At 40.0% G+C, this 17,956-nt stretch overlaps 1 protein-coding gene across 1 annotated transcript in view; it reads left to right on the top strand.

The window, feature by feature from the left end:
• The window catches only part of ADCY5 (adenylate cyclase 5), a 199,921-nt gene that overhangs the window by 141,671 nt on the left and 40,294 nt on the right, over positions 1-17,956 (top strand). The window contains exons 4-8 of the mRNA XM_056496843.1: positions 1,904-2,015; positions 2,196-2,323; positions 5,749-5,907; positions 6,109-6,250; positions 14,798-14,938. Of these exons, the coding sequence (XP_056352818.1) occupies positions 1,904-2,015; positions 2,196-2,323; positions 5,749-5,907; positions 6,109-6,250; positions 14,798-14,938 (682 nt within the window). The remainder of the gene's footprint in view (positions 1-1,903; positions 2,016-2,195; positions 2,324-5,748; positions 5,908-6,108; positions 6,251-14,797; positions 14,939-17,956) is intronic.

Raw genomic sequence — 17,956 nt, 5'->3', positions numbered from 1 at the left:
AGTTCCTGTTCTCAAGAACTGTTTTCTCTGACTCGTGTCCTGTTCTTTCTCCAGTTGCTTGACACAGATTTGTGTCTGTCCTCTCCATTTTCAGCTCCCACATACTTGCTCTGTCCTCTGCCATCTCTCATGCAGTCCTTTCCATACCCTGGTGAGGTTTTCCATTCCTGGCAGCCCATGTGTCCCAGCTCAGTAGTGCAGCTGTTTGGCAGAGCAGGTCACACAGCTGGCTGGCTGTAAAGTGCTCAGGTGCTTGGTTAGCTGACACATCTGTGTGGGGAGCAACTCCATGGGTCTCTGCTGACTGCTTCACTTGTGGGGCTGAAAATATTGCCACCATTTGTCTTCTAGAAATGTCCCATTTATCTAGTATGATAGTAACGGGGAATGGCGGGAGCAAACTCAGTGATTTATCCATGTTTATTAGGCATGAGGAGAAGGCTCAGGGCATCCCTGTGTAGCATTTTAAGTTACACCCATTGATATCTGAACGTCACAGCAGCAGCTGATCTTGATTTCTCCTGTTCTAACACAAGGTTATTGCAACATGCACACAAGCAGAGTGTGAACATGTTCAAAAATGAGTAATTTGCAATTTGCCCCATGTTGGAAGAGGAACGTGCTTGCAACAAGACACATTTTGTTACTGCCACCAGAACTGGAGACATTTCCCATTTGTACATTACATATTAGCACGTACTTCAATTGCTTATGAGTAGTGCAGACTTGTCTAAGCTTTCATTTGATTTCAAGTGTGTTTCTTCAGGAGGTTTACTTTTATTAGTAAATATGTGGAGTCTTGATTTATTTTTGTGTGTATTCTCAAGTGGTTAAAAATGGCAAAGTATATTTTGATTCAGACATCCCTGCATTCCTGTCTTGTTTTTTGTCTTGTACATTTCAGCATCAGCGTGACTAACAAAGAAGTATTTAATGCAATATGTTTGGTTGGTGATTTATTGGAGTTGAAATGTAGAAGGAAAATATGAAAAGCATGCCAAAATTGAAATGTGTTTTGAGATTTTTGCAAAAAATGCTTGTGAAAATATTTTTGTTGGTTTTGCTTTCTGACTGAAGGCATTGCAGGGAATTCCAACTGAAAACATACCTCTGCAATTTGCCTAAAACATGTTGGAGAAGAAACAATTCCAAAGTGGTTGTTATTTAGACTTTTAATTTCTTTTCCAAGTACATCTTGATGGCAATAATCAACTTCAAAGAACAAATCAACCACTGGATAATTCTCCAATATACAAGCAGAGCTTATGAATTTTCTATTTATATAAATGTATGTGCATATCTACATTTTATCTTAGATCTATATAGATGAAGTCTGCTGATTGTTTTACTGAATAATTTTAAATTCACCCTAATGGCTGGGTTTGATTGCAAGTCAGTATTTTCCAAATTGTAATTATCAATGAGATAGAATCTTTGTGCAGTTTTTAAAAAAAAACCACAGCCCACTGTTATCCTTGCAGTACAATATTAATATTGATTCACTGAAATCAAAGAGTCATTAATAATACTTGTGATTCAAATAATTGTGCTTTCAGAACAGTCCAGGCTGTTTCCACAGGGCTTTCCCTGTCCATCCTGGATGTGTGATGTGATGTCCTTATGTCACAGTTGGCCTCAGCTGGCAAGGTCTGCAATTGTCATTTGGCAGCACATTGGTTATTTTGTGCTTGCAGCTTTGCTGAGAGGAGTTCCTGGGTGCTGCAGGTGGCTTAGGGCCATAAGGTGCCATTAGAGCTGCTCATCCCCTGGTTGCTGTAGGGCTGGGACACCCCTACATCCTTTCCCATCCCGGACTTCTACCGTGGAATTAACACTTACACAAATATCAGCAACAAATTTTGTAACACCTTTTTTTTCTTTTTCCCCCCTCCCTTTTCCCAAGCATCCTGTTTGCAGACATAGAGGGTTTCACCAGCCTGGCCTCCCAGTGCACTGCCCAGGAGCTGGTCATGACGCTGAACGAGCTCTTTGCCAGATTCGATAAGCTTGCAGCTGTAAGTTTTCTATTATAATTTTGTTTCCTCTTGTTTTTATTCTCCTGTTGCAAGAATGACATATTGTGCTGGTTCACTGGATTTCTTAGATATTCACTGCCCTAAAAGGCAAGCTATTGCAAGCATGAACATAAACTGAATACTTCTTTCTCCTTTATTATTCTAATTTATTTTTTTTAGGAGAACCACTGTTTACGGATCAAGATCCTGGGTGATTGCTATTACTGTGTGTCTGGGTTGCCAGAAGCAAGAGCTGACCATGCACACTGCTGTGTTGAAATGGGAATGGATATGATAGAGGCCATCTCGTAAGTACCATATTCCCCACAGAGAAACTCAAAGCAAATGCAAGTAGATTCACATTCCTGTTAGTTCTTCTTAATATTAGGAGCAAGGTAACCAAAACAGAGAACTCTGGCCAGCAAAAAGGAGAAACCAGCTAGAACAAAAAAACCAAACTGCTGTTAAGGTTTGGCAGCAGCAAAACAGACACTTGTGTTCATACAGTCATGTAGATATCAGTGTCTTGATGAAAAAGGCAAAAGTTACTGTAATTACTGGAAGTCTCATTTCCAAATGAGTGAATTGCAGAATTGTGAATACAGAGTGTTAATAATAACTTTATTAAATTTCAGATGCTCTTCATTTATGTCTCTTCAAGCCACCTTTTTCTCACCTTAAAATTGCTCTGCTAAGGTCTGTCTTGTCTAGTTCAACAAATCCTTCTCTATGTGTCCCTATGCACAAGGGTCAGATTCAAAGCTTTCATATTTTAGTTAAATTAATTACTGAAATAAAGCATGAAGTTGCTCTGGCACAGACTGGGACAGATTCATGGTCTTTTCTCTTTATTTCTATTTACTTCCCCATCTTTATTTTTTTATTTTAAAACCTGTGGTGATGCTTTGCCTGCTCCTGAGGTCAGACTGGCAACTGTGTTAGTCCAGACCATTCCTGTGTTTAGAAAGTAACAAATAGGAGACCTGTATCTAGTTTTATTAGGAGGATTACAGACAGTGTTGAGTATTCTTTGCACTGTACATGTGCTTTCACAGGCCAATTCTTTCAGAGTTCAGGGAAGGAACTCCCTGATTTTATTTGGTCATCTTGAGTGTATGCAAGTTTAGGTGGAAAGTTCAGTTAGTTTTGGATGGTAACTGAGCTGACCTTGTTATCTACACCATCCCTGCTGCACAGACTTTCCTGCTCTTTCCCTTCTCTTTTGTTTTTTTTTTATTTTCTGAAAACATCTTCTGAAGTATTAGTGTTACCAACAGAGAAGTAGAAGACCTCTCAGCAGTTCTCCTCTTATTTCATGCAGTAAATTGATGCAGTTTCCAGTTCAGCTTTATAAAATCTAGAGGTACCTCCTTGCTGAGCTTGGTACAGTACATCCTTAATCACTTGAATTTCTGCAAGGACATCAATACACCCCAACAGTTTTCAATCTCATTTTCATAACACAAATACACAGGATGAAAAGGAGTATTTTCACCCAGAAGACCCCATGCAAAGCACAGTATGCAAAAGCATTCCCTTGCTTTGTATACAGTGCACACTGTCAGGACTTTCTGTCTTTTCTTTCCTGGTTTTAAACTCCATTGGTTTGCACCTTGCCTTTGTATCAATGTGCAAAATAAGAGGATTTGCAGAAGAGAATACTGTGTTCACTGCCCAGTTGTTGGCCTGAGGTCTTCACATGTTGCTGTGTAATTCTCCACAAGGCTAAATAACACCAAGATGTCTAGACTTCATTGACTAACTGCAACCCACCTTACCTGGAATAAACACAGAGCTGAGGTGCACTCAGTGTTTGTTTACAAATATCTCTTCAGCAGCCTTTAAAACTTGTTTCCCACTCACTGTATAATGAATGCATTTAACAATCTTATCTCTTAATAAGTCTGGAAGGTGACTCTGTTCTCACTACTCCTGCTCTCCCTCTTCCCCCCTCCTCCCCTAAGGATCAAGATAAGAGGTTTCACAATTAAGGTAACCAATAGCTACTGAACATTTGATTGCAGGTAACAAATAACTACTGAATATTTGATTGCAGACTTCACTAATACTGGGCCCTGCCCATAAGCTGATTTCATCTGTGTCTAGTAACAGCAGGGAATGTTACCCCAAATAGGAAAGACTTCAAGAAAATTGTATTCACTGTACTGCTGGTATAAATGAGCTGAAAAAAAGGAAAGTAACAAAGGATATTTCATTTGTCTGTAAAGAATAACCAGACTTATTTGTTTGCTGCAAAGCCTTGCAAAGTCACCTGCTCATCAGTGACTCTACTGAGAAAAGTTCCCTGGTCCTATGTCAGTAGCATGGCTTGGCAGGGGCTGCAGGAGGGGTTTTAGCCCCCAGTGGAGGGAGGAATTGCAGCTGTGTTCCTATCAGGTTTATGGATGCAACTACATTTTTATTACTCCTGTTCCTTTCTCAAGGTTTGTGGTTGGAGCTCTTTCAGTTCATAAGCCTGTAACACCTTACCCATATCAGCTTCCTTTACCTGCTAGACAGTCTCTGCTACTTGCTAATAAAAACAATGAATGTCACTCCAGTGAATAGGTAATGAAACATAAGATAGGAATCATAAAGAGAAAGGAACTCAAAGAGGATAGGAGCTGTTTCAACAAGAAGTCATCTTGGACACTGTTTTAAGGGGCATATTGCACTGTTAGGAGTGAATTTGAGTCCAGAACTGGTCTATCTTTATTCATGCAATTTCATTAATAAATAAAGCATAAATGCTAGGACTGTGTCGATGTTAGGGAGTTGGGAGGATTTGCCTATCCAGATGATATTATCTAGAAAGGACTGGATGAACCTGAAAACTGAAGAGATTGATATCTGGTATGTATGAAGTACTCCTTGGTGCAGGGATCTTACCACTCAAAGGAAGGGACCGTGGAATGTGATGTAGGTGGATTTGCCTGTGAAGCATGGATGTTCTGGGAATGATGTGATTAGCAATAATGAGAAGCAGTGTTCTGAAGGCCTCATCAAGACTATTCCCTACCCACACTTCTAAATGTATTTCTCATGTGAGCAGTTCTTGAAGTTAACTTTTGCAATAAAGGGGAAAACCCGCAAATTATTCCAGCAGTCTTTTTGGGAGTAAGCAGAGCATCCAAAACCTCATTACATTCAGAACTTGAGTATTTGTAGCTGCCTGTTTGGAGTGACTGCAATAGATGTGGTTCTCTGGTCTTGCTACTGTAAGGCCTGTTCAAGCTTTCCAGCTTCAGTGGGGTATTTCACACACATATCATATTTCATCTGTGGAAGAGTTGATGCTTGCTGCCATACAGACAAATTAAGATCTCTGAAATCATTTCCTTTTTCTCTTTGCAGCATGCTATTACTCTTAATGAGGCTGAGTGCTGGCAGGTTATGTCCAGCTTTGGTATGGAAACCAGAGACCAGCACTTTAATCCTTTTACTGCCCCAGAGATAATTTTTTTATGAGTTCTCAACTTGATCCTGAGTTCAGTGTATGTGGATTTACTCCAAGAGCTCCACATTCTGATTAGTGCTCTTCTTGGCCAGCCATGAGCAGTACAGCTCGTCCAGTTTTGTTCTGTTGTCCTGTTGATGTGGATGAGCTGCACCGTGTGCATCTGTGAATAATTTATGGGCCATTATGGATTTTTGTGCTCTGGATGCAAGTTTGTGCAGCTGACTGCAACCATTCAGTTGTTGTAATGGCCCTTGTCCCCATGTCTCTTTTCAGGCTGGTCCGTGAGGTTACAGGTGTGAATGTCAACATGAGGGTCGGAATCCACAGTGGCAGAGTTCACTGCGGGGTCCTGGGCCTTAGGAAGTGGCAGTTTGATGTGTGGTCCAATGATGTCACCTTAGCCAACCACATGGAAGCAGGGGGCAAAGCTGGGTAAGTTGCTTCATCAAAGCTGTTGTGTTTATCCACGAAACTCCCACACTAAATGTGTAGGAGTAGTGGCACAGCTAAATCAATTGGGGTTTATTGCTTGTTAGCTCCAGAACATGGAAGCCATCCCTGTCAGGACCTGGCTTTTTTAGGTGATCACCTTTCAGAGTCCACAAAACTTGCCCGTCTTTTGTCTCATTCAAGGCGCATCCACATAACCAAAGCAACCCTGAACTATCTGAATGGAGACTACGAGGTGGAGCTGGGCTTCGGGGGGGAGCGCAACGCTTACCTGAAGGAGCACAGCATTGAGACCTTCCTCATCGTCAGGTGCAGCCAGAAGAGGGTAAGGCCAACCAAAATCATGCATCATGCTAATCATCATTAGGGACCTTTAATAGCTTGGTTTCTCAGTGACAAAAATTCCTGTTTCTCTCTCCTCTTCCTGAACGTTCATGTGCGTAGAAGGGAATAGCCACCATCTACAAAGGTGTCTGCATCAAGCTCTTTCTAATTCATTCAAAGAAATTGTCCTCTGTTGTTTTCAAATTCATGTTGAAAAATGTTGTTAGTATACATATATATTTTGTACAAGTATTTAAAGAAATAGATTAAAACCACGAAGATCTTTTCTCTGTCAGATTACTGAGGTGATTTTGTCTGCCTGCTCACCAGATGAATGAACATGAAGATTAGAGCAGTTCCTATCATTGCTTTTCAGCCTCTCTTTCTGAAGATGAGAAAAATTGGTCCACTGTAATGATTGATCACCATTGTGACAGTAAGATGAGATCATACCAACTGTGACATGGGTCAGGCTGCACAAAATAAGGGCACTACTGACTTGAACTTGAATCAAGTCAAACTCAAGTGGACTTCAGCTGATAAATCTTTTTGTGACACTGCTGATAGCAAATTATCACTAGTTTGTATTCTTTTTAAAAACAGTAGACTGAAATACTAGATAAGGATCTTTTGGATCTAGTTGAGCATAGCCAATAGTATTTCTCTCAGTAATTTCTGCACTGTAGCCCCTACTTTGCTATTCACAGTATGGGCAAGCATATACAGATTGGTCTGAATTGAAAAATATTTCATATGTTTCTGAATTTAAAACCAACTAAACCTTCCCACATCTGTAAATACGACTGCCATGAGATTAAGTGAATTAGTGTTTGTGACATGTTGTCACATCATGGTTGATTTGAATAACCAGCACCTGTACAGAAAGACTTTGCTACCATTGCCTCATTTCCTGAGAGAATGGAAGTCTTTAATCTCCTTAATGGATATTGTGTAAAAAATCTCCAAGAAAATCCCTTATCATCTGCTAAAGAAAGAAGCTGATGTTTTGGTCTCTATCTGCTCATAAAATAAATCTCATTAACAATTGTCAGTCTTCGAAAGAGGATTAGAACTTGCAGTGCAAGTTTATTGTTTCTGAGCATCACTGCCTGTCAGTGAGCCAGCTGATGTTTTAGGTATCTAAATCACTTCCTCTTTGCTGGGCAGATTTAAGAATATAAGCCAAAATACCCTTGAGGTCAGACCCTGTCCTGGAGTGGAGAACCTATACTGACTTCTTAAATCATGCAGTCACCAGGTTGTCTGCATGTTCTTCTGGAGAACCAAAACTCTGTCTAGAGAGAGGATGAAGACATAATATCAGGATTCTGCTGCTTGCAAGTGTAGACAAAAAACCTCAGAAACAGAAACTTCAGAGTGCTTGGCACCTGACTTCATTTCTGAACACAGGTTGTATTTTAAGTAGGAGATTGGACTGAGTCCAGACATAGCTTTTTGAGAAACTCGCATCTTTATGCCTTGGGATTTTTTTAGCTGCTTTATATGTATTTATTGCAGCTCTGTTACATAGTGTAGCCCTTTGCTGAAGTCTCTGAGCACTCAATAATGCTGCTGTAGAGTGCTGTGTCCCAGAGTACCTAAAAATTAGGACATTTGCTTGACTTATGTAATTATTGAGCTAAACTGAAACATAAGCAGCTACCCAGTGTCATGGGTATTAGGTGTTTGGAGTTTGAGGAGTTTCTGGTTTGCCCATACTGCTGCAACTTTTGTCTCCCACAGCTATTTTTTATCTCTCTGTGAATAGTTTCATAGAATCATAGGAAGTCTTGGATTGGAAAAGACCTTAAAGATCATCTTGTCCCAACCTCCCTGTCAGGACAAGGACACTCTTCTTTAGACCAGATTGCTCAAAGTCCCATTCAGCCTGATCTTGGACATTTCCAGGGATGGGACATCCACTATTTCTCTTGACAACCAGTTCCAGTGGTTAAAGTTCTCTCCCTGTTCAGAAACTCATTTTCACCTAACATGAAGATCAGAAGTGAGAAAAGCTTTTGTCCATTGTCAGTTCAGTCAGTCTTGTACTTTTTGCCTGATGGCAGGCAAAGTTCTGGTACTTTACTTTTTCCTTTCATTTCTTCTTGCTTTTAATGACTTCTTGTGATGCATTTAGACAGGTTTTCAGCTCATTCTGTTCCAGTAATGGCCATAAAATGTTCACCTAACTTAGTGAAGAGTTTCTGTGAGTTGTGTCTGGGTTCCTGCTGTCCTAGCACATAAGGCTTGGCATTAGCATTGACCTGAGAGCAGATCCAAGTAACTGCCTGAGCTGTTCCTCTGTTCACACAGCAGAATTATCTGGACACCTGGTTCATCAGTCCCACAGCCATCAAAACACAACAATACCATAAGTTATGATAAATAGATAGAATGTAAGGGTATGTATTCTGTACCTTTTCTGCTTACTGTTGCCATGGGGAGCCAGAACTTTGAATTTCTGTCTTTTTTTAATTGTTGTTGTTTGACTTTTTCATCATGTTAATGCCATTCCTTGGGCACAGAGTAAGTGGGAGGAACATCTATCTAATATTTTTGTTCCAGGAACTGAAAATAGGTTATTCTTTGAAATTTTTTTTCTTTTTCCTTTTTAAAAATCCTATCAACTGGAATATAGTTAGTGCAGTTTTAGGAGGAAAAAAAGCTAAATTCTGCTCCCTCAGTCTTTAATTATATTGCTAGGCCTGAAAATGTAGTCCTTGTTTTCTGTCTGATACACAGAAGAGTTGCTTTCTATTGAAAGAGAACAAAATGCAAAGTTTTAAAATCCAGTATTTTTGGATTTTTTTGCCTCATCTTTACCTCCAGATCTGCTTTCACCTTTCTGTTTGCCCTATCCTGTGATTATGCTGCCCTCATGGGTGAGCATTTCCCTGTGAAGCATATAAAAATATGAAATTAGCAGGTTCTGCCATAAAGGTCTGTTGAATCTTTTGCTGTGGTTTGTTTGCTCCCATTAGTGCTAACACTGGGCTGCTCTAACTCCAAGCTGCTCTGGTTTTCTGCTGTCTGTCAGCAATTGGAGCCCCTCTCCCTCTCCTTTTTTTCTCCTGAGACAGACTCTTATAATGTCTTATGCATTTTGTACACTTGAATGTCTCAAGCTCTGTTTCTACTGTGTTAGTCCTCAAATGTTAGGTGCTAGTACTCCTTTCCTTCCTACCAAATACACCTCTGCTGCTCTCATTAGCCAAATCTGTCATTGCCCACTTGCTGCCACGTGAGATAAGAAAAAAATTCAACCAAATCTGCCCTGAGAGCAGTAACTGAGTAAGTCTGCTAGTAACTTTCATTCAGACTAATGCTTCCTGATTCAGCACTGTCTCTTGCCATTTCCCAGCTTCATATTCTCCACCTGTCTTAGCCCTGACTCTCTAGCACAGCACTCTGTCAAATGTTCTATGGAAGAAACAAAGCCAGTTCTCTTTAGAAAAACTTGGATTCAAGGCTGTTAATCCAAACCCAGCATTTGCTGCTCTACAAGCTCTCTGTCATGATCACTGACTAAATAGTTATTAAAAATCTCTGTTACCAGAACTGAAAGGGCATTTGGCAGTTTTCCACAGATCTGGGATGGAGGTTGTCTTTCTGACTTCTGCACATCACACTTCAAGTTTTTCTTCCAGACATGGTTTAGTGGGACTTGGCAGTGCTGTGTTTACAGTTGTATTTAATGATCCTAAATGCAACCTAAATGATTCTATGATTCAATGCTTTCCATTTATAGCCCTATGGTTATGAGCCTTCTTCCCTTTTGCCTCTACTGTGGCAGTAGTGATTACCTGGAAAAAACCAATCTGCTCTTTCAGTTCTACAGTAATGAAGAATTTTAAGTTCCTGTTATCCTTGCATGGTATATGGTGATTTACACAGAGTAACTTCAGTTCTTACCCAGTTAATTTTCACAGTCATTTGGATATATGTTTCTAATGGACTTACTACATTATCAAGGCAGAAATGCAGGAATTCTCCCAGGACATCTTTGCCTTTTCTCCTTACTGGCTTCATTCTTTACCTAAAAATCTCTATTTCCAGATAAACAGCAATTTATCAGCTGCAATTACTAAAACTGTTGCCCACATTTTAGTGATTCCCAAACTTAACCCCTAGGCATTGCAATGGCCTGCACAATGTCTTTACCTTTCTACTGAGTGTAGAAGTGTTTTATCCATTTTACATGGGGCTGCAGACTGCAGCATTCATATTGCATAACTCTGGTCCTTCACAACTTTTATATCTGCCCTTCTGAATCTTATTCAAAACATTTGTCCCAGTCATTATTGCTATCTTATCACTTTCCTGATATTCTTACAGTACTCTGTTTAATTATTCCCAGTTCTTGTGCTGCCCAAGTCTCTGGTGTTTGTACAGGAACGTGTCACTCAGTGATTGTTGGTCACTTTCTGCTCTTCTCTGAGATCAGGAGCTGCACTAATTTGCAGAATCTTCACAGCTACTCTTCCAAGCACTTCAAAGCTTTACTCTGAGAAGGCTGGAAAAGTGTGTGTTTGGAGGAGTGGGAAACAGACCTTAAGGTGAATAAGATTTGGCAGCACATCGTTTTACAGCTAGTTTTATCATCCTCAACACTGTCAGAAATGGGGAATGCTTTGCTTTGCACACGAGGAGAAACAAAATGTGCCTGCAAACAGATGAGCAATGCTGCTGACCAAACACACTGTGCTGAGTGCACAAAGTCTGCAAAGGGAAAAAATGTTTATTTTTTCTGATGTCTTTCAATTGATTACACTTGTGTGTTTCTTTTAACAATAGCAGGTACACACCAGTTTCAGAAAGGATTGTTGATGGTGGCCTTGAAACAGCTCAATAAAACTTTGGCTGTAACTCCTAGAAAAACAATTCTCATTCTTTTCTAAATAGCGCCCTGGAATTCCGTCCAGCTGAAGAAACAAAATGGTCCTTTAAATGTTGAGCATGTGACTCTCCTAAAACACAATCAATCTAATGTGATGATCCCTCAATTTAACACATTTAATCAGAGCTCAGCAGGGTTCCACTCATGTAGATTTATGAAGGCAGTGGCTTGGAGCATGCAACACTACCAGAAACATCATGCACATGATGACTTCAAGAAAATTTAAAGAATAATATGCAGATAAATCTGATATGGCTTATCCATGATCAGATTTCACTGTTGCACTGATAGTGATCGATATGTTGGAAAATCCTATCACACAGACTCTAAAGAAGTAACAGGTATTCTTGATTCAATTGATAAGTACAAGAAAACCTTAGCTCTTTCTGCAGTTTTGCTGTTGCCTGACTGTAGCTCAGTGTGTGTGGGAACTGGTGGTGGGAACACAATAAAACCCCTGGGAATCAGATTTACAGTCTCTTTGTGAGTCCAGATTTGAAAAGTTCCCACAACAGCTTTCTGGAGTTCAGCCACCTAAAATCTGAAAAACTCATTGCTGTCAGAAATTTTTCCACCTTCTTCTCTTGTTGGTAGTACCTGTAATGAGTAGGACTGAAATGTATCACCACTTCTATTTCTTTATTCTTCTTTTCCAGTCTTGTTATGCCTTAGGCAGCCTTGTGTGCAAGTTGTCCTTATGCTGTCACTTAGCCAGGGAGAAACAAAGGAAGCATCCTCATAAGTTTCCACAGAAAAGCTGTGACCCATCTAATGCTTCATTGTTAGAATTTAGAGCTTGTTATTTTCATTACTCACTGAACAAGTGATTTTTGCAGAAAATAAACTATCTCAGGTTTTTAAAACAACAGGTTTTATTTTTTCTTTAATAAGTGCTGATGTTAACAGCAAAGTCCTATTGTTCAAGATGACATAGTAGAGCATTATGTAATGTGGAAAAGCAAAAGTGCATGGTGCTTTTATATATGTGTTTTAATCTGATTGGAAGTATTGCTGAAACATAGTCCACAATCCAGTGGAAACTTCCTACAAGAGGTGGGGGGGGAAATACTGCCAGAGTTCATGAAGCCATGGAAAATTTACGGCGCCTGACCTCATGGTTAGAAACAATCTCAGAAATACATGTTTACACATTTGTCCTGTCCTTACCTCAATCCAGATGTGTCAATAAATATGTATGAGGTCTTTTATTTCCTTCAAATTCATCAAGCAATGCTTCAGACTCACTAGCACTTGCAGCAGGCACGAGGATCACTCATGGGCTGAGAGGGGTAGTATGTCTTCATGGACTTTGGCATTAAGGCTTTTCTCAAATTCTGACCAAATTTACTAACTCATGGGGCAAAAACCTGCAGTATATCTCTTTTATCATCTGTTGATGTAATGGCATTTGTAAAGTAACCACATAGCTTTGCTTTTATGGGTCCCCAGACTAGTTTCAACATCTGGGATTTTTTATTCCATTTGGTTGAAAACCCTCCCCTTAGCTGGAATAAAATGGATTGACAGTGTCACTTCTGTTATTGCAAAACAATATCTTATTTGCTTGGAGATAATGAAACTGTATTTCCTACCAGTTTTCTGGCATCACATCATAAAAGAAAGAAGCATAACTATGAAAAAGATTGCATAACTGAAAAAAGCCACAAGAAAGTATTACAAATGATGGCAAAGAGTATAAAGAGCAGCAAGTCTTAAAAAACAAAACCTCAAATCTGGACATCAAGATTTCATCACATTAATGTATTTTTAGAAACATTTGAAAGATGTCTCTCCTGGAGGTTATCCAGTGGCTCTGTCATGGTTGCTCATGTGAAACTCAGCTGGTGCCAAGTGCTGGAATTTTCAGCCACTGCAGATGAACCAGTGGTGGGTTCAGTGTGGTTCTGGAAGAGCTGATGTGGGAGGCACTTGCTGTCCTGGGAATATCCATGCAGGAGCACCTGTGGTTGTCCCAGTGGTCATCCCAGGGAGCTGACAGCTCCCTTAGGTCTGCTCCCACAGGCTTTCCTCTCTTGGCATCCTGGCTGGGTGAAGTCTTTGCTGGCACCCTGAGCTGCAGGGCCAGGTTTGGTGCCCACATGGTGAGCTGTGGTCTCAAGGGAAATGTCATTGTAGCTGTCTCTTCCTTGCAAGGAGAGAGAAGATGATTTCCCATGCTTGTCAATCAGGCAGCTTCCTCCAGCACTGAATTTCAGCAAGCCTTTTTAAATTTCTTTTTAAAAACCCTAATTTAAGGCAGCACAGTGCTTGACATTTAACTCTGTGGTTACCATGGAGATAACACTAGGTATTTTGGAAACTCCTGAGAGGTACAAGTTACACTGAATAGTGGGGAATCAAAATAAATAGGTATGGAATGCAGACTCCAGGCACGAAAAGCAGTGGACCTACTTGTATTGTCAAATAACACTTGAACCAAAATTCTAGAGCTGAAAGCAATGGAGGCTTTCTTTTTGAATAACTCAGTTGTCTGCAAATCCAAAATTAACTATTAAGTCTGGTTTGTTTGTTTTTTTTCTCTAATGTCTTTGAAGCAGCAATTCTCTTGGAAAAAAAGTTTAATCTTTCAGGTAATAAACAACAATCCTTACCTTCTGAATTTTCAAGCTCTCCAGAGCTTTTATTGAGCAAGGATATAATAATTGGCACCCCTCTGCCTTCTGAGTCAGTACAGGTACATCACAGAATCCCCCCTGAGCCAGTCTGCAGTGCAGCCCTTGCTAGAGGGACTTCTGCCCACAGAACACATTCCATGTGGAAACCTGCCTGTGTTTTCGGCTAGGGACTATATTCAAAATAAGGAACTAATCTGCCTGTTGTTGAGCCTTGTTATATGCTGCACTTCTGTGCACTTGGAACTGGCTCTGAGCTTGAATAAAACCTGTCTGACAGATCCTGTGCTAACCTCACAGTAAGCTCCCATTGCAGCCAAGAGTCAAAGCCTTGATAACAAAATCAAAGACTGTCCAAACTTCAGGAGAATCAGTGTCAATGTCAAATTGGAAGCTTGCATTAGAGTTGGGAAGACCATTTTGTCCCACTCTGCAATTGGATTACCCTTAACATGTACACAGTTTTTTGCAATATTTACATGCTTTCCTTAGCATGTCTAGGAATATGATCTTGGAAGTGTGGAATATGATTTGCTTGTGCCTATGGAGAAAGGTGTCCTGTATTCCCACAGCTTCAAAGACATTCAAGGCTCCTGCTCTTCAACCAAATCACTCTGTGTTATTTCTCTTCTAGTGGTAACTGTTCTCTTCTAGATGTAACTGTATAGTATCTCAGCTTGGAGCTGCAATTTCCTATCTGAAATTATTTGGTTTGATTCAATTTGCTAATAAAGAAAACAGATGTCTCCATTTTGGGATACTCCCCATGTTTACACAGGTTATGGTGGTTGTTCAGAACAAGTAAAGGAATAAAATGGTGGGCACACTTTAAGTGTTCTAAAATAAGGGAAAGAGATGCTGGGCTGAGGACTGCTTCAGATCAGCAGCTGCTTCATCGAGCTCAAGGTGCAAAGCCAGCTTTGGCAGTGAGAGGTCAGAAGTGAGAGATGCTTGGAGAATGTCTGCCCTGTGAACATTTGGAACCTGATGCTGCATTTCTCCCTGGTTTGTGTTGCAGAAAGACGAGAAAGCCACGATAGCCAAGATGAACCGGCAGCGCGCCAATTCCATCAGCCACAACCCCCCGCACTGGGGCGTGGACCGGCCCTTCTACAACCACCTCGGGGGTCACCAGGTCTCCAAGGAGATGAAGAGAATGGTAATGCCTTGCTCTATGGACATCCTTTTATTTTCTTCTTAATCCAGCGTTATATATCCCTCCTGCTTTGTCTGAAGGTTTTCACAACCCCGAGGGCGTTTTCCAAATGGGGGTGGAAAATTCTCCTTTGACTCCAGAAATAACAATAATCGGTACATCTGGAGGTGAGTGACTGTGAGATGAGGCACAAGGTTTTTTGAGAGGGGAAGGGAGGCTGAATGGCACAAAGAAGGCTCTTTTGTCTGACTTGTCCCACATACTGAGCACTCATCCCAGCTGTGAGAGAAGAAGTGATTATCTGCAAAAACTGCTCCATAACCCAGGCATTCAAGAGGCATCTGACATACATTTCTATTACCTCAGTACCTGCAGAGGTTTCTGGCTTGCATTGTCACAGCCAGGTGCTGTTCTCCTCTCTGAGCTGTGTGTTCTTGGGGCCCTAGGGATGTCACTGCCGTGTTTAATCTTGGAGAATACATCCTTTAGTACATGGGTTAATTGGCCTAAGGTAGCAGGCATCTTCATTTCTTTCTTGTACCTTTCACAGTCTTTCTAAATTAAAATGAACAAGAGCTAATTAACAATTCAATTGCACTGAGAGGACTTTTATGGCTTATTTTACATAAAGGTGTAGATAATATCCTTGTTTTCTTCGATAAAGCTTAAGAAGATATTTTATATTATAGTGGCTATTTTTAATAATAATAGAAATAGATAGCACCTCTATAATTGCATGCAAAATCAGATTGTTCTATAACCTTATTTATGCTGTTTTGACTCTTCATGCACATAGTCAAAAATGTCTATTTGTTACTCACTTTGTTGTCTGTAGTCAAAACTCTGCTCCAGGTCACCAAAGCCTTTAAATATTTTTAAAAATTTATGAACATGACATTCAATCCCATTTAAAAAATGGGATTAAAAATTTGGGCCTAGCTATAAGAAACTGCATATGGTATCTTTTCAAGATAAAAGATAAAAAGTAAAGATAAAGAAAAATGCTGGCACATTTATTAATAGCTGGCGCTAATATTATTCAATCTTAATATTATTTTACAGTGCTAAAATAAATTTCTCAGTCTCCATAGTAATAGTAATATTTCTTTCATTTCTCAGATCTCCAAATGAGGGCTTCTGACATGAGCATACAGATCAGTGGAACTGTGCATTTTTTTATGTGGGCTTTTCAATAGGGTGTGCTCAATAGGCATGACATTATTAGAAGAGACTAATCACACTAGCACATAATTATAATTATAAGTTTCTTTGAATAGCTTTTAATGGGTTCTTGAAGCCTCCAGTTCAGAAACAAGGTGTATGTATGCCAAATGGTGCTATGCTTCTTGGTGTTAATTACAGTTTGCTGTGCCTAGCTGGTTGTTCAGTTGGAAAAACATAATTATTTATTGAAATACCAAGCTGAGTCCTAAAAACTTCACTGCCCCTCACTTGTAAGAGGAAATACTTTTTTTTTTCCTTATGTTGCACCTTTCCTTGTAATGCTATTTACCTTCTTGACAATTCAGCAGCTCAGAAAGTCTTTTCTACTCAATCTGCCTCTTGTATTAAGCTCTCTTTTGAGAAGCTGATGTTGCATGCATCAGGCTGTTTCTTGAAAACCAAATGAAACCTGAGTCAGATGTATTATTTTCAGCTATTTTTGTTGCTTCTGTAGACTGTCTTCAAAAAATATCTGTTATTTACAGATTTACAGATCTGCTGTTTGAGACGCATTAGTGAAATGCAAACATGCTCCCTATGGCCTCCCCATTTTAATATCTGCTAGATAGATATTTTAGTGATTAGAGCACAGGACCAATTTCTCCATCTCCTGTCTCAACTCTCTCTGTGTTAACTTCTAATGTACATATGCATTTCTGTGTACCACCCAGCTTTGCACAGTACTTTGTAATCTCTAACACTGCATTACATCTATGCTGTGTGTGCTTAATGCATGCAGAGTGCTGCCTGCAAACTGCCTGCTTAGAAATACAAAATACAGAGAGACAGAAGGGGAGCAGAACTATAGAGGCTTTTATCAGTACTCCTCTGGGATGACATGTCATTGATCTTGGTAAGCAGCATCAGCTCTCAAACCTCCTGAAAATGTGTTCTTTGTTCCACATCACCCACCTTTCCTCAGACCTTTTGCATGTTGCTAAATGTTGTCTTTCTTCTTGGAAGCTGTGAACATGTAAGGTTGGGTTAGTCTAAGTATTATGCCAAAGGTGGGCAGTGCAACATTGCCTTTCTCTTCAAGACCTGGAGCTCCTTAGCTCTGCAATTTCAAAACAGATATTTATAAGGCTAATTGTAAGATAGTCCTCAGGCAGGAGCCAGGTAATATTGCAGTGAGGTGCAGTTCCATTATATCATTATGTAGATATGAATACATTTGTGTGTAGGTAATAATACAGATGGTTCTGAAGTGCACTGGGTTTTGTCACAAATGTAAAATATTTTGCATTTTAAAGACAGCCCTATTTTCAGAAAAAAAAAAAAAAAAAAAAAAAATATATATATAGAGAGTTTTTTTGTAGCTCTACTTACAGTTCCCTGAAAGAGAATATTAAAGTTCCCTGAATTGCATTTTTGGGAAGGCACTGTTATATTTAATAGAAAACAGAAATATTTTGGCCATTTTTCTTTCCAGTGAATGTTGGCTCTGGTAGCTGTCTCTATTCTTAGGATATATTAGCAGCAGTCTGAGAGGAGACAGATTAGCATCAATTGCAGCCCTATATTCTTTTTTCTCTCCTCCTCCTCTTTAGTCACAGCATTTCAATGTGCTGCCATGTCTGGGCACATCCTCAGTGCAGCTGGTGGGGTTTGTGTGGAATGGCAGGGTGGGCAGTGCCATGGGGAGCCCTTTGGTCCCTGCTTCTCTCCATGTTGTGGCTTGCACCTTAACCTGCACCAAGTCCAGCAGATTTTCCATGATGTTTGTAGTTAAAGTTTTTCCCTTGTGCACAAAGGAGTTTTTTCAGACACTTGCACATATGAATAAGATAAATTATC

The sequence above is a fragment of the Oenanthe melanoleuca genome, chromosome 7, assembly GCF_029582105.1.
Source record: "Oenanthe melanoleuca isolate GR-GAL-2019-014 chromosome 7, OMel1.0, whole genome shotgun sequence".
Taxonomy (NCBI): domain Eukaryota; kingdom Metazoa; phylum Chordata; class Aves; order Passeriformes; family Muscicapidae; genus Oenanthe; species Oenanthe melanoleuca.
This window is presented reverse-complemented; position numbering and strand designations above follow the sequence as displayed.